At 47.7% G+C, this 17,323-nt stretch overlaps 1 protein-coding gene across 1 annotated transcript; it reads left to right on the top strand.

Moving 5' to 3' along the window:
* Positions 1-14,385: 14,385 nt before the first annotated feature.
* LOC132080774 (olfactory receptor 14J1-like) lies at positions 14,386-15,378 on the top strand. Its single transcript, XM_059484056.1, has one exon. The coding sequence runs from the start codon at positions 14,386-14,388 to the stop codon at positions 15,376-15,378; it is 993 nt and encodes a 330-aa protein (XP_059340039.1).
* Positions 15,379-17,323: the final 1,945 nt, after the last annotated feature.

Raw genomic sequence — 17,323 nt, 5'->3', positions numbered from 1 at the left:
GAAGATGATACCCCTCCTGCAATGAAACATCATCCGAGGTCAGGTCAGGAAAATACTAAGGAAACAGAGGTCTGGGTTAAGTATAAGAACCCAAGTACAGGATTATGGGAAAAACCTGCAAAAGTATTATATTAGGGTCGGGGGTATCTTTGTGTTTCCTCACCTACAGGACCTTTGTGGGTGCCTGCTAAGTGGACTAAACCTGTTTTTGATGCAGCCTCTGGTGGATCGCCTTACGGAGGAGGACAGGGAGCGATTGGGGAAGAAACTGCTTCTAGTCCTACAACCACTACTGTTACAATTGAAGGGGTACTCGGAAGCATTGGACAGAGCACTGACACGTCACTATCGGACGGCCCAGGAGCTGATTGGTTTTATTGACTCATTATCAACTTTTCGTTTAACGAATCCAGCGAAACTACATTGCCTTGACTGTCACAATCCACATTGTGCTGCCTGGATAGCTCTACGTTGTGGGGGTTGTGAAAGAACTTTTTGGATAGAACAATCACTATTGTGGGATTTGTGGTGTCATACTTGTGAACACGAGCACACGTGGGGTAAAAGTTGGCAAGATGAATTAAGGAGACAAACAGGGCAAAATGCATATATAGCTTTAAATCTTTATGAGTCTCCTGAACAGAAAATTCTTGCTTATTATCGATGGGAAGTACAATGTATTGTGAATAGAATTAAGGTTCAAAGTAAATCACGTATAGTTTCTATAAGGTGTAGGAAATTAGTGCCTTTAACACAGCATTCAATTGTAGGACCCTTCCAAGGGGATCCTGATAGAGCATTAGATTGCTGCATTGACAAGCTGCAAAAATTGAGTTTGCAAGTGGCAGGACCAGTGAAATCAGGAGCAGCAAGATTAAAGACAGATAAGAAAAAGAAGGCAAAAAGGGAACGGTCTCATTTGAATAAGGGTATCAGTGATTGCTAATTAATTTTCTATGATTAGAACAATTTTACAGTTGTGGGACCCTCAGGAGGATATAGTTGTTGAGGAGGATAATGAACAAGAACTACGGTTACAAAATAAGATACGCCTTGTGTTAAAGAAGGACCTTGAGCTGTTAGCCTCATATAGTAAAAAGGCAGAAGAGGCTTTGCGATCACCACCATTGAATTGGTTGCTTTGGATTGAAGAACCACAATTTTATACTGGTCCTTACTTATACTCACTTCCTTGTTATGTTTGCAAAAAGGATAAAGATAAGTGCTATGCATGGGTAGCTTTGCATTGTGCAGATTGTAATCAGGTTTATTGGTATTCACAGAGGTCAGTAGATTATTTATGGTGTAACCCTTGTTCTGGAAAGTGGATTCGAAATTATTTCTGGGTTAGAGCTCTTGAACAAAGTACTGGCCTGCCAGGACGGACAGGATTACAGCTCTTTGAGAGTGCAGAACAAGTGATTATAGCATATCTTAGGTGGAAGTTGCAGGAAAACCTTAGAGTATTTGAAATTACTAAAGCCTCACGCATCATAGCAGCTCGCTGTAAAGCTGATTTGCCTTCAAACTTACCTCATGCTATACCTGTGAGCAAGGATGCTGATTTAGAATTAGATCAGTATATTCAAAAATTGACTCAGCCTTACAATAGACAATCTAACAAACCAGGGAAAAGACAGCGAAGAAAGGAAAAACAACGCAAGCAGAAGGAAGAAAGGGAGAAGCAAAGCAAGCAAAAAGAAAAATGAGGTTTGTTCTTGTTATGCTGCTCAATGCTGTAGCAAGTGAAGCAGTAGGAATAACACACTTTAGTCAACCAAGGGAAAATTTATGGGTGACACTTGCTAATCAAACTAACCAATCATCACTTTGTCTTAGTCTTGGAGGAGTCACTAACCCATTTCGAACATGCCTGGTGGGACTTCCGGTGTGGTCTCCTGGAGAATTTTGCAGTTGGATAAACAACCAAACCTTATGTATGTCTAACATGTCAAACATCACATTGCCAGTGCAACAAGGGTATACTGCAGGTCAGAGTGATGGCTATCGTCAATGCTTACTAATCCAATCACTTAACACCTCTTTGCATTCTCCTCCTGAGGAACTGGATCTTTTTGGAAGTACAAATGCCAGCGTATCTAACACTACAGCTGGCGGATGGTTTAGCTTCAGACTTTTGGGTGCTCAGAATTTAAACCAACCTAAAGAAACATGGGCCACCCTAGATTCATCCCTGAATGTGAGTGAATTCTCTCCACAGCATTACAGTCAATGTAACAGCACAAATATCACAGCACCAATGAAATTACCCACAGGAATATTTTTGATTTGTGGAGACAGGGTGTGGAATGGTATACCAGCTAAACCACAGGGTGGACCCTGTTTTTTGGGAAAATTGTCACTGTTTCACCCTAATGTGTCCTTGCTAATGCAGTTGAGTCAAAATTCAAACAGGAAAAAACGTAGCATACATAACTTAGACTGCAGCAAGATAGGAGATCCACGGTTTTGGGGCACATTCAAACAGGTGGTGGTCTCAACTATCTTGCCAGGAGGATCTGCCAATAAAGCTATGAATTTAGCAAAACAATTAGGATGCTGGGCAAGGGATGAGCTGAACAAGACATCACAAATTCTAGACATGTTAACTGCAGATGTGCAAAGTGTTAACCATGCTGTTTTGCAGAATAGAGCTGCTGTAGATTTTTTGCTCTTAGCACAAGGGCATGGATGTGAAGAGTTCGAGGGAATGTGTTGCATGAATCTGTCTGATCATTCGGTGTCCATTCACACTAAGATAAAAGAATTGCAACAGGGACTTCACAAACTTAAGGAAGAAGACGGTTTAGGAATTGACGAATGGCTTAAAGGCTTAGGACTTGGACCGTGGCTGAGGAACCTTGTGATCTATGCTATAGGCCTGCTGGGTGTAATCTTACTGTTTTTGCTTATTTTGCCTTGTATCTTTAACTGTATTCAAAACATGGTTAGCCGTACAATAGCAAAAACATGGCAAACTAATCTTCTTGCGCAAGAAGAAAACGGGGGAAATGTGGAGAGATTTATTAATAATTGGTTAGCTGAGAAAGGCCACGCTGAAATAATGCCGCTGGTTAAGCTGAAGGAGTAAAGCCAGCAGTCAGCAAGCTAAAAGGAAAGGTCAGCAGTGACCTTGCTGCAACATGAGGAAAGGGAGTAGAGATTAGTCCTGAATATATCCTGAGAATATGTGAAAAGTATCAAAAGTAGAACCATAGGAATGCAGAAGTAGGCGTAGGTGCTGATATGTAACTGACCAATCCTGAGCTCAACTTTTGCAATATGTATGAAGCTCATTATTAACTGTATTTAACCCGCCGTACTGATCAATAAAATTGGGCCTGTGATGATCAAACGGATGTCTGGGTCTCCTTCCGTTGACAATATTCATTCCGTGTGACATTTAGCACCAGTTCTTCTTTATCAAAGGAATTTCTAAGTCGGGGGCAAATCGACCTTGTGGTCTTTTCTGTTTTTCTTTCTCTGTCTCCTTGCTGTCTCGGCATGCGAGTTTTTCCTTCAGCTTTGGCCTCACAGACTTTTCACCTCTCTTAGACACTTCACCTAATTCAGAATGGATCTTTACTCTGTCTCATTCCCCCCTTTCCTAGGAAATAAGTAAATTCTTTTACTTAATGAAAACCTTCACAACAGTAAGTGTCTTTTAGTGCTTCACCATGTGCTTTTGACAAAGATGTTAGTACAGCTATTCATTGTAGCATACAGCAGCACAAACAGTTCTCAAGCATACCCCCTTTTCCAGTATATACGAGCACAGTTTTCTGGTCAGTGACTGGATGAATTTCGAAGCGACAAATAGTCTGCTCAGTGTCCAAACACACATCCTGAGCATTAATAGTATTGCTTTCACAAATGAATCCCATCTGTTCTCTAGCAGTGCAGGATTCTAAGTTTCATGGTTTAATCCTAGAGCAACGATGGGATGGATAACATAAACAGTGGCATTATGTATGGTAAGCACAAAGGCAGTTGCCACATTAGAAACAGGATCATAGGTGAAATTCATCATAGTCCGCCAGGTTTGAAACTTCCTTTCAACATCAATTGCATTATCCCACACAATTTCTTGAATTGGAAAATTACCTTCACCCCTTTCCCATATGATCAGAGCTGCTGTTGCTTGTATCCATAACTGTGCTTGTATACAACTGAAAGCTAAAGACACATTATCTTGAACTATACTAAGTGCTTCTACTATCAACTTGTGGTCTTGGTCCCCGGCCTTTTCATACTTCCTTACTTTGGCAGTACTTTTGAAATCTGTCACTGGCTAGTTCCTAATGCCAATAGAGATTACTATAAAGGCTGCTTCAATTTTGTTAGGCTACCTGCTGCAGTGGCCAGTTTATTCACCAGTATTTCGGAATCAATTCCATTTAAAACTCCTAATCTTGTCCCTAATATGCCAGTTAGATGTTTGGTATGGGGAACAGGAACTGCTTTCTGTCCATGACCATCCCTCCCTGCCAGAGGGATGTGCTGGGCTCACACTGCAAATTCAGACACACTTCACAAGTGTATCTGACAGAGGTTTAGGTCATATTTGAGGCAGATGTTTGTTCTGAAATGTAGAGACCTCAGGAATCTCCTTCCCCCTCCAGAGCACCTGATTTCCCAGATGTGTGGCAAGCAGGAATGTCTCTCCTGGTCTACGAAACCTCACCCACCTTGCCCCTAGCTTCAGGTCCAAGCCTCAAGTAAATAATGAAGGGGAAGTCTGAGAGAAGAGCCTAAATTCATTTGCAGTGCCTCAGAAGAAACTGGGACCAGGTTTCTGCTACTTGAAACACTCAGCACAAAAGTGATGCTCAAAATCCTACAGCCTGCTGCTGAGCTCTGAGGGGGGGTCTCTCTCTACCTCTTTTAAGCAGAATCCAACTGCCTCAGACTAGGACAATCACTGATCCAAATCTCAGTAGAAAAAGGGATAGCTATAAATAAAGAAAATCACCTTTCTTGCTTGGGTTAATTTACCACCTGCAGCTCAGCACCCTTTACCAGTCATTGCCTGAGTGTTCAGCCAACCGGCTTGGAAAATGACCTAAGGAGCTGTTGTTCAGTCACATTCTTTACTACATTAGGTTCAAGTTTGGAGTTTGGGTAGAGTCTGAACTAGTATGGGGTGTATAAGGCCCTGCTGTGGTAAAAAGTGCAGAGTCCACTTTGAATTCAAATGAAAATCTGATAATAATTCGAGCTCAAAGGCAGGTCACTTCTACAGGCTGTATCAAGGTGAAATTACACCAACAGTCTGATTCACTTAGGTTATCACAGACTTCCTGGTGTTCATATATACCAGGGGAGGTTCAGACACTAATTACATCTGGTCTCTCATAAGCTACCCTATTGATGACCTGGCATCCTACTTTGATTTCTTCTCCTCTGATTCCTTGAAGAGTCCACAGTTCCTGTTCCTGCCATTCTTGCTCCTCACATATCTGATTCTCGTGGATGACTACAGTAGATATGTTTAAATCTTTTATCTCAGAAGGTTTTCCTATGGATCCAGTATACTGATTAAATGCCAGGGACCAAGGCCATTTAGCATTACTTTGAACAGAGGTACTCTCAAGTTCTGAAACTTCAGTTATGATTACACACCATACAATTCTACAAACTAAAATATGAGCTCGTCCCGACCGCAATATACTCATTTTGCCCGAGTAAGTTTTAATCTCAGTTCATTGTCTCCTGGCATCACTCCTTAAGGGGTTTCTGGGCCTTCTTCACCCAAGAGTGATGGATCCAGGCATTCTGCTCCTTGATTTTGATTGCAGTGAAGGTGGTGAGAAGTACTCGCAGTGGTCTGTCCCACTGTGGTTCCGAAGTCTCCTCTGTAAGAGACTTAACATATACATCATCCCCAGGCTATCTAACTCCCTGCTCCGAGTTCCAGCCACATGTTTCTCAATTACTCTGAGCTGTTTGCTTAATGCCACCATGTAGGTGGACATTCTGGACATTCCCTTTGTATTCTATATGGTCTTCTATAAGGCATTCCAAAAGGATTCAGCATTCCTCTAGCTCAAGGTTTAGTTTGAATTTGCAATATTGCTAGTGGAAGAGCTTGGGCTAGGGTAGATTAACTTCTTGCCCCAGTCTTATTTATTCTCTCCACCTGGCCACTTGATTGGGGGTGGTATGGGGTGTGAAGTTCCTGATCTGTGCCCAGATGGCTACTAATCTGTTGCACTATTTTGGAAATGAAATGTGATTCTTTATCTGAGGATATCGTGGCTGGAACTCTGAAGCGTGGTATTATTTCTTGTAAAAATAATCTGGTCACCTCTTGAGCTTTGACAGTTCTGGTGCGGAATGTTTCTGGCCACCCTGAAAATGTATCTATCAATACCAGTAAATACTGATACCCCCCTTTCCTTGGGAGTTCTGAAAAGTTAATTTGCCACTGCTGTACAGGCCCATGGCCTCTCCCAGTCTGACCGAGTTTCGGCCGGGGGGTATTTTGGGGTTAGTCTGGAGGCAAGGATCACATTGTCGGCTTACCTGAGTGATAGTGGCATATAAATTCCTGACAACGATACAACGATTGTTTCAATCAGATGTGTGTTCTAGAAAGCCTGTGGAAATTACTGCTTCAAAGTCAACACTTCATTTCAATGCATTCTGTATCACTCGCAGCCTTGGTCATTTTGAGAAAGGAGCCACACTCTATAAAAGGCTTTTAAGTAGTTAGGCCCTAGTGTGTTTTCTAGTGCCCTTCCTTCACTAGTAACCACGAAAATGGGAAGGGATTACTAGCTCTCTTTCAAAGGTAGCCCACCCCTTGCAGTTGTACGTCTCTTTTAGTTAGTATTATTGTATTATGGCTTACCTTCGAGGAAAATCTGTACCTCACCCTTTGCTGCTTTCTTTGCCTCTCCATCCGCCAGCTCATTTCTTTCCTCCAATTTTAAGCTCACTCTCTAGTGTGCCTTAATATGCCTTTTCAGGTAGCTGAATTGCTTCTAGCAGCTGGATTGTCTCTTCTTTCCCTGTGAGGTCAGCAGTCCCCTCTCTTTTCAGATGGCTCCATGTGCATGTGTGACTCCAAATGCATTCCTTGGGTCTGTGTAGATGGTTATTCTCCTCCCTTTTGCCCTTTCCAGGGCACGGGTCAGGGCAATTATCTCAGCCTTCTGCGCAGAGGTACCTGTTGGTAAGGGTCCAGACTCTATTACCTCTCTGCAGGCAGTCACTGTGAACTTTGCAATGTCGCTTTCCTGTCAGTGAACCAGGTCTCTGCATCGTCCCGAGGAGTGTCCCTTAAGCCTGGGCGGCTGGAGTAGGCAGCTTCAATGGTCTCTAGGCAACTATGGTGTCCACTGAGAAAAGAAGCTGGGTTGACAATATTAGTCACCACTATCTCCACATCGTAAACCTCTGTGGTGAGAGCCAGTGGCCACCCTTTACTTCCAGTACTGCAGAAACTGTGTGGGACACTAGCACAGTAATTTTTGTCCCAGGGTAAACTTGCGTGCCTCTTGAATATTCAGCACGACTGCTGCTACAGCTCTGAGGCAACCTGGCCATCCTTTGGCTGTTGCATCTAGTTGCTTAGAGAAGTAAGCAACTGCCCTTCAGTAAGGGTCCAAGTCCTGAGCCAATATTCCCTGGGCAATTCCTTGCGTGGGAAAAATAGAAAGAATGGTTTACTTACATCTGGAAGTTTCAAAGCTGGAGCCGACATGAGGGCACTCTCTGTAGCTGGCGAAAGGCCCATGTGGTGTCTTGTGTCCACTGGAGATCTCTGTTTCCATTGGCAATAAGAGCATAGAGGGGTCTGGCGAGCAGTCCATAATTATAAACCCACAGCTGGCACTACCCTACCAAGCCTAAGAGGGTTCGGAGTTCTTTCATTGTCTGGGGTTTCAGGGTTTGGCATAGGGCTTCCCTGCCTTAAAGTCTGCTGCTCAGCACTCACTTCTTACCCCAGGTAGATTACCTTCTGTTTCACTACCTGTGCCTTTTCTTTGAGACTCTGCGTCCTTGGAGTCCTAGGAAATTCAAAAGGCTTACCGTCCAGGCTTCTCTCGCTTCCCTCATCCGAGTGGCTACTAGAAGATCGTCCACGTGCTGCAACAGCCTCCTTTCCTCTTGTGGAGCTTCCGGGGACTCTGGGTCTTTGCAAGCTGTTCTCCAATTGGAGTGGGGAATCTTGAAGCCTTCAGGCACATGGACTATGTGAGCTTGTGTTTGAATGCAAAAATTTTCTGGCTGGCTTCGTGGATAGGGAGGCAAAAGAAGGCATCTCTTAGGCCTAAAACAGTGAACCAGGTTAGCTCAGGTGTTAAACAAGTTAGTAAGGTATATGGATTTGCTACCACAGGGTATAAATTCTGTGTTATCTTATTGACAGCCCTTAGTCCAGTACTATCAATTATTGGGCTGATTCCTTCCTTATCTTCCTTTTGAGGGTACTACTCAGTTCTCACTAGTTGTGTTCTTTCCTTAAGCTTGATGCTCATGGGGGAGCATCTTTCACTCTCCCTGGTACAGCAGAGGCCCATACCCTTGAAAGCATTTATTTATTTATTCTAATATCTCCTTACTAATGTCTCTCTTAATTTCAGTGTCTGTTAATGTTAAGCCTAACATCTTTATATCATTTGCCTCCAGAGTAACCTTTCTCATTTGAGAATGTTTAGCAAATTGAGCGAATTGTACAAAAGCTTTTAGGTACACATAGTACACATATTACTTTAAAGGTTTGCACAAGGATGCCAGGATGCCTTCTCAGACTGGCCAGTTGTTCAGTTGTTCCCCACACTGCAACATAAACATTCTCCACAGGTACTAAAGTTTTATTTAAAACTGAATATATGGCCCTTGTGTCAACAAAAATTCTTCCCTTTTGGGGAGGTCATCTTTACCCTTCTTCCCTTACCTTGGGAGGAGCCTTTAGCAAATCATATGTACTCATCTTGTGAACTGTGATTGCTTTGCATTTCAGCACGATAATCCTTGCCTGATTTCATACGTTGCTATCTTATGCTGCATGCTGAACAACATGTTTGATTTGCTTTCTCTTTGCCTTGCTTTCCCTTTTCAAGAAATCTGGGTGATTCCTTAAAACACAAAGACATTTCAGCATACAAAACTCTATCCCGTTTATCCTCCTATTTTAAAACAGTACTAACAGCAATGAAGTATTATAAATCTTTTTATTTTCTGAGCTGCTCCTACTGGCAGCCTTCTCCCAGTGAGCCCCTCCCAAAAGGGGCTAATTTAGGAACCTCTTTGCTCTGGTCAGTTCTCATTATTTATTTCTCCTTGCCCTGTCTCGCTTCCACTCAAACCTTTTTACAGACCTTCACAGTAGTTTCTCAACTTTCCTCCTATACACACAGCTCCAGGTGGCAGGTATCAGATGTGGTTCCCACACACAAGTTCTAAGACCTTAGGTTCTGAATCTGCTTGACCAGAAACTTCTAATTTACATGTGCCCTGACACTTATTAGAACAGCAAAAGCAGTGTTTCTCATAAACACCGCACTGCAATAATAACTGCACATCCAGCTTTTGCTCACAGGCCATTCCTGTGTTCCCTGGGGAGACGGGGCAGCCAGAGCTGTCCCTGTGCCCAGGGGACAGCCACTGTCACCTCACACAGCATGCTAATCAAAAACGTGATATAGACACTATATTCTGATCAAACAAAATATCAGTCTTTTCTAGTTCTCTTCTTGCACAATCTAATTAAGCCCTGTGTCTACTTACACTTGTTTTACTGCTTTGCAAAAAGGCTGTGCTAGTCACAGCCAAAACTCTGATATGCCCACAGACACAAACACTCGCACCCGCACCCCCCTTTATCTCAAATTCCCTAGAGCCAAGGCTTGGATTGCTGTGAGGGGGGGGAATTCTTGGAATTCCTTTAACTCTATCGTAATTAAGCATAAATCACCGTACTATAGTTCTCCTATGTAAAATGCCACTCTTGTTGCAACAAAATCTTAAAATCTCCACAAACACTACTATACAATCTGAGAATCAAATTACCACAATGCAGTGGAAGAAAATCACCACACAAAACCACTGGGAAAGGGCATATCTCTCAAAGTGCTCACTTTTCTCAACACAACATAGCATACCATAATTCAGCATTTACTCATATCAATTTTCTTGGACACAATCAAAATCAAAGATCCAAGGCAAAGGAACTCTCTGAGCTCATACTCACAGTTAAAATGTACCAGATCTACACAAATCACTACATTTAAACACGATAAGTACCATCACTGACATTCTTCCACTCGCTTCTCTGCGGGGCACTTCTGTCCCTGCCCCCGCAGCCTGCTGCAGCCGGCGCCTCAGACCTCACTCGGCTGCTTCAAACATGGGTAGTACTGACCCCCCCCCCCCCGCACTGTAGATTTATTCTCTTTTATACACCATACACTTATACACTTGCACGATTAGAAACACAGTGCACCGACCACACAATGCACACATTAACCATACAGCAACACAGTGTCCGGACATCACACACATGCAAACAAAACACACACGGGCTCAACAGTTCTGCTCTATCAGAACTATGAACCCCCAACACACATACACGGGTTCACCCGGCTCACCCCCAGAACCGCTTGCGGTCTGCTCTATCAGAACGATGAACCCCATCTCTAATACAGCTGCTCTATCAGCTGAACCCAGACGTCTCTGGGTGGTTTACTCCCTTGCTCTCCTTTCCCTCCCCCGGGGCCCCTCAGTACATACCTTATCTTCCTCTGCAGGCCAGCAGGTCGTTGTCTGTCCTCGCAGGTGGCAAGTTGAGACGAGCGGAGCCCCACCAGGAAAAAATCCTAGGGCGCGCCTTGGAGGTCTGTCTATCCCCCCTGCCCCTGCGGGGACAGAGAACTCCTGGCTTGGCTCGCCATAATGTTTTGCGGAGAAAAGAAGAAACCTCACAACTTTATAAAAGTTGTAAAGCCCGGTATGCTTTTATTATGACACGCGCTGGACGCAAGTCCCCCAAAAAGGCATGCGTGCCTCTGAAGACCTTGGGTCTTCTTTTATCCCCCTTCCAAATGCATATGCATACAGTTTCACAATAAGTTCATACATATTCATTCCGTGTGACATTTAGCACCAGTTCTTCTTTATCAAAGGAATTTCTAAGTCGGGGGCAAATCGACCTTGTGGTCTTTTCTGTTTTTCTTTCTCTGTCTCCTTGCTGTCTCGGCATGCGAGTTTTTCCTTCAGCTTTGGCCTCACAGACTTTTCACCTCTCTTAGACACTTCGCCTAATTCAGAATGGATCTTTACTCTGTCTCAAGGGCAGAGCCATGGGGGAGGAAAATGCACAGGGACTCCTCCTGGGAGCGACCTTCCATCCTGATACTCAGACCCCAAGGCAGAAACCCCCATCGTCAGCTGGGAGGTCACCATCAGAGTCTCTGCCAATATTCCACTTGGTGAATCTTTCACACTGAGATTTTGGTCCTTCCTTTCAGTTTCTTTACTTTTGGGGCTTTTAATGATTTCTCCATAAGCATGGCAATTCATGTCCCTAATATGGCAATTCTGTCCTTTTTATGAAAGTGTTGGGAATTAGGCCACATTAAAATGCTGGCAGGGTGTGCATAGGTATTTGCAGCCCTGTGGAGAAGCAGTTGGGATATAAGAACCAAAGAAATGTAAAATGGTTTGAGTTAGAAGAGACCGAAAAGAGTCTCTGGTAAAACTCCCATTACCCAGGAACACCTTCACTCGTTCAGGTTGTACAAAGCCCCTGACCTTAAACACATCCAGTGATGGGGTTTCAATTCTGAGGGCAGCCTATGCCAGTGTCCTGCCACCATCATCAAAAAATATTTCATCCTTACAGAAAATCTAAATCTGCCCTCAGTCACTTAAAAGATACAGTGTATTATTCTGTATTATATTCCCCAATACAATCTTGGGCAAAAATGTACTCAGCCATTCCTGGACTTAAATCACATCTCCAAGGCTGAGGACCTTTCAGAAGGCCCAGAGATCTCCCAGGATGGGATTTGGAGGCCCCAAGAACATGATCACTGTATGGGAACTGGAAGTCCTGGGTTCAGTGGAGACTGAGGGCAGAACAAGAACAGCCTGTGAGGATGACGAAGGTGGATTCAAACATATTGGACCTCTTCTTCATAGTGGAAATGAACCTGAGATAGAAATAATGTCACCAAGTGCAGCTGTGAAGACCCAGAATGGAAACAAGGAGACATTAATTTCCCTCCCAGGGCAGGACTGTGGCACAACACATCTCCCAGAAGGAGTCTGGGTCAGCCCCAGGCTCTGTGTGGGCAGGCAGGGGCAGGCAGGAGGCAGAGCTGTCAGCAAAGGAAGGGCCCAGCCACGTGGGGCAGCCGGGGGAAGCCGACAGCCTGCAGGGACAGAGGCGCAGGGCAGGGACACCGTGGGACAGCCTGGGCTGCACAGGGCACAGGGATGGGCAGCAGCTGCAAGACAGCCCTGCCAGAGCCAACTTGGGCAGCACTTTGGCCATGGCTGCTGGCCCTGGGCCTGAGGCAGGAGCAGGAGACAAATGACGCTTGCAGGGCTGGGGCCTCATTGCCTCCTCGTCCCTGCTCAGCAGCCTGGCAGGGGCCACCCCATGCTCCTGCCCTTGCCATTGCACATCCCCACATGCCAGTGCCCATCCTGGGAAGAGCCCTGAGCAAGGAGGGAGGGACAGGATCTGCCTGGCCAGGGGCTGGGGCTCAGGCCTTGGCCCTTTGCATTCCTCAAACACATCCATCTTTGCTCAGCACCAGAGACACCTTGGCCTTGTTTGTCCCCAGCTGTCATCACTGCCACCAGTGTTCTGCTCTAACTGGAACCAGGGGAAAATTTCTCATTTGTGTCTCTCAGTGGTACCCATTAAAACTTGGAAAACTTTGGAGTTTCAATTTAATTTTGAGGTGTTGAGAAGTTTTTTGAACACTCTCTCAGGGACTCAGTTTGATGTAAATAACACCAAATCCCCAAGAGTCTCATTTAAGTCCTTGTGCTGCATCTGTGCTGCTGAGCTTTAAAGGAACAGCTCTTCCCAGGACCAGCTCCTCTCCCAGCCCAGCAGGGCTGAGGGCTCTGTCTGCAGGCACTGAGGGGACAGGAGCCAGGCAGAGACAGACTGAAGGCAATCAGGATTGGGAAGACATTGAGCTGAGACTTCACTTGGGGAAAGATCTTCACAGCCCTGTGCCTGGTGAGTCTGTGGGTGCAGGGCAATGTCCCCTGTGCTCCTGGAGGGATCTCCTGAAGGCAGCACACCCCACAGCCTGGGGGATGTGTCAGGAGGACTCTCCCAGTTTCTCTGTGGCACAGGAGGAGGAGGAGGCTGTGCTGCAGAGCGGGGCTGCCCTGGGCACCGTCAGAGGGACAGGGCAGGATGGCTCCTGCTGCCAGGGACGGCTGCAGGGGCTGAGCTGGGGCTGCAGCCAGGGCTGCCGAGGGCTGTCCTGCAGAGCAGCTCCTGCAGCCCTCAGGGCTCTTGGCCAGCCCAGGGCATGTGCCACCTGCCAGGGGCAGCTCTCAGCCTGCCTGGCAGCTCCCCATGGATGCTGCAGGGGAGAAATTGGAGGTGGAAGGAGCCACCCCCATCAGGGCAGATTCCTCCTGCTGTGGAGATGGTGCTGCATGGTCAGGGCTGCTCTCAGCTTTCTCCTCAAGGGAAGGGAAAGGGGCTGTCAGCTTTGGCTGTGTCACTGAGACTCCTGCACTGTCAGCCTGGGCATCAGCAGATGTGCCTCAGATCTCCCTCAGACAGTGCCTCCTCAGCCTCCTCTCCCTACAGACAGCAGCAGCAGCATCTTGGCTTGCAGCATCTCTGTTTGTCTGGCCTGCCCTTAAGGCCCTGCTGCCAGGGAGATGCCCCTGGGCAGTGCCCTGTGCTGGGAGGGGTCTGCAGGACAGAGCTGGGACCCCAGGACTGGGCTGGGCCCTTGCAGCACAGGCAGGGACAAGGCTTGGATAGAGAGAAACAGTTCCCAGTAGGCACAACTCCAGGCAGCAGAGAGCCAGACCAGCCCTTGGTATCCTTTCCTATTCATGTGCCTAGGGAAAGAGAGAAGGGTTTGGAAAAAAAAAAATTCAGCTGGAGAATTCAAAAAGTCTACTTCATTTTTCAAAAAATATTAAAGCGTTATCACGGTGAAATAGAGAGAGGTTAAATGAACAAAGGGCACCTGTGTGGTTCCAGCAGGTCTGACTGCCCTGTGGCACAGGGAGCCCTGTTTTCCCTCAGGTCTCCCCAGTATTCAGGCTGAGTGCAATGCTGAAAGTAAAGCAGTAACTCAGAAGGAGCACAAGCCTGAAATCAAAAAGGAAATCTGTCCAAGCTAGTCAATGTCTTTTTCAACAGCACACCATGCCCAGAGTGAAGGAATGTCCAACAGCAGCTCCATCAGGCACTTCCTCCTGCTGGCATTGGCAGACACGCGGCAGCTGCAGCTCCTGCACTTCTGCCTCTTGCTGGGCATCTCCCTGGCTGCCCTCCTGGGCAACGGCCTCATCATCAGCGCCGTAGCCTGCAGCCACCACCTGCACACGCCCATGTTCTTCTTCCTGCTCAACCTGGCCCTCAGTGACCTGGGCTCCATCTGCACCACTGTCCCCAAAGCCATGCACAATTCCCTCTGGGACACCAGGACCATCTCCTATGTAGGATGTGCTGCACAGGTGTTTTTCTTTTTGTTTTTCCTCTCAGCAGAGTATTTCCTCCTGACCATCATGTGCTACGACCGCTACATATCCATCTGCAAACCCCTGCACTACGGGACCCTCCTGGGCAGCAGAGCTTGTGCCCACATGGCAGCAGCTGCCTGGGCCAGTGCCTTTCTCACTGCTCTTCTGCACACAGCCAACACATTTTCATTGCCCCTGTGCCATGGCAATGCCCTGGGTCAGTTCTTCTGTGAAGTTCCCCAGATCCTCAAACTCTCCTGCTCCAAATCCTGCCTCAGGGAACTTGGGCTTCTTGCTGTCAGTGTCTGTTTAGCATTTGGCTGCTTTGTGTTCATTGTTTTCTCCTATGTGCAGATCTTCAGGGCCGTGCTGAGGATCCCCTCTGAGCAGGGACGGCACAAAGCCTTTTCCACCTGCCTCCCTCACCTGGTTGTGGTCTCCCTGTTTCTCAGCACTGCGGCATTTGCCCACCTGAAGCCCCCCTCCATCTCTTCCCCATCCCTGGATCTGTCAGTGTCAGTTCTGTACTCGGTGGTGTCTCCAGCCCTTAGTCCCATCATCTACAGCCTGAGGAACCAGGAGCTCAAGGCTGCAGTGTGGAGACTGATGACTGGATGCTTTTCAGAAACATTAAACTGCTGGCCAATTTCCAATTTCTTACATAGAAAGACTTATAATAAAAATAATCTTTGATACTTGTTGTTGGTTTGGTTGTGGGTGTTTTTTCCTTTGTTTGTTTTTTTTTTTTTTTCCTATTGTCCACAAAGGACTGTCATTCCTTGTGCCATTTCTCCTTATGTTTCCCTCCACTTTAACCGTGGCCCCAGACTGCATCAATGAGGAGCTGGTCTCTTGGTGGCTTTGAAGGAACTAAACGATCTCCCAGCATTGTTTTCACCAGAGATGCCCCTTGTGTTCTCTTCTCTGGAGCTGCAGCAGCAATGTCTGTGTGCAGAGCTGGGGGCAGATCAGGGCTGGCCTAGCAGCTGTGCCCAGCAGCAGCAGCACTTGGTGTTGCCAGTGCTGCTGCCGTGGCCCTGCCCCGCTGCCCTGGTGGCCCTGGTGTTGCTGCAGGGCCTGAGTGCTCTCGGGGCCGGGCACAGCCCTGGGGGTGGCAGTGCTGGGGCTGCAGCAGGGACAGGCCATGGGCACTGTTGGGGCAGCGCTGACGCCTCAGCCCAGGGCCTGGGGGCTCCAGGCTCCTTGCCCAGGCTCTCTCAAGAACACGGCCAGGCCAATGCTCAGCACAGAAAACCCCCGTGAGCAGCCCCAGGCTGGCCGTGGGCAGGCTGAGGGCAAACAGCATGGCTGGGGGCAAACAGCATGGCTGGGGCTCTGCAAGGGCCCTGGGGCAGACGGGAAGGAGCAGCAGAGCAGGGGCTGATCCATCCCCAGTGCACTGCACAGCCCAGGGCAGCGTCCCAGAGCGTCCTGATGGAGCTGCCAACAACATCCCCCCTCTGCAGCCCTGGCCTCTCCCCCAGCTCACACAGGTGCCCCATCCTTGCAGGCACAGACACGGCAGCACTGGCTCAGCAGCCCCTGTTTGCATTGCACACAGCAGGCAGGAGCACTCCCATGCTGTTGGTGTGGGGACATGAACCTGAGGGAGCACAAATGCCATCAGCCCCTGGGGCCAGCAAGGGCTGGGGGACACCAGGGAAACCACTCAGCTTTGTCCTGGCCTCTGCAGTCAGCCAGAAAGTTTGTTCCCATCAGCTGGGAGTTTCCTGTCCCACTGCAGGCGCTGTTGCTCAGAGCCAGGGCTGCCTGGCAGCCACCCCCAAACTGCCCTGAGCATTTCCTTGGCTTCACCTTTGCTTTCTTTGCTCTCCCTGCTACAAATTTCTTCCTGTTGCCCACCCCTTTTCTCTGCCCTGCAAAAAGCCCATCCCTGTTTGCCCTTTCCTCTCTGGCCCCACTCCCCATTGCAGTTCCTGACTTGGCCCCATGGGAACGTCCCTTGGGCAGCAGGATCATCCTACAAGTGCTGTAGGAACTGTCTGCAGGCTCCTGCAGTGCCTGGTGCTGCTCCCTTGCCAGAGGCACCCCAGGCCATGGGGGCACATCTGGGCTGCTGTGTCTGCCTCTGGGGCTCCCTGTTCTGGGCAGTGAGGAGGAGCTGCAGAGGCTCTGCAGGACTGACAGGATGGGCTTTGGGGCTGGCAGGAGAAGCTGAGGGACTTGGGCTGCTGGAGCTGCTGAAGAGGAGGCCCAGGGCTCGTTCTGCAACTGCTCCAAGGGTGGTTTTAGAGAATCCCAGAATCAGCAAGGCTGGAAAAGGCCATGGAGATTATCAAGTCCAACCTGTGCCCTGACACCGCCTTGTCTCCCTGAGCCTCCTCTTTTCCAGGATAAACAACCCTAGCTCCATTAGCTGCTCCTCACAGGACTTGTGCTCCAGAACCCTCCCCAGCCTTGTTGCCCTTCTCTGGACATGCTCCAGCCCCTCCATGTCCTTCCTAAATTGGGGACCCAGAACTGGACACAGCATTCAAGGGTTGGCCTCACCAGTGCTGAGCCCAGGGGAAGAATCCCTGCCCTGCTCCTGCTGGCCACACCATTCCTGATCCAGGCCAGGAGCCATTGGCCTGCTTGGCCACCTGGGCACACTGATGGCTCATGTCCAGCCTGCTGT

This window comes from Ammospiza nelsoni, chromosome 17 (assembly GCF_027579445.1).
Source record: "Ammospiza nelsoni isolate bAmmNel1 chromosome 17, bAmmNel1.pri, whole genome shotgun sequence".
Lineage (NCBI taxonomy): Eukaryota > Metazoa > Chordata > Aves > Passeriformes > Passerellidae > Ammospiza > Ammospiza nelsoni.
This window is presented reverse-complemented; position numbering and strand designations above follow the sequence as displayed.

What these genes read in the sequence shown, in the direction of transcription:
- LOC132080774 (XM_059484056.1), top strand. Translation starts at nt 14,386, where the DNA reads ATGTCCAACAGCAGCTCCATCAGGCACTTCCTCCTGCTGGCATTGGCA.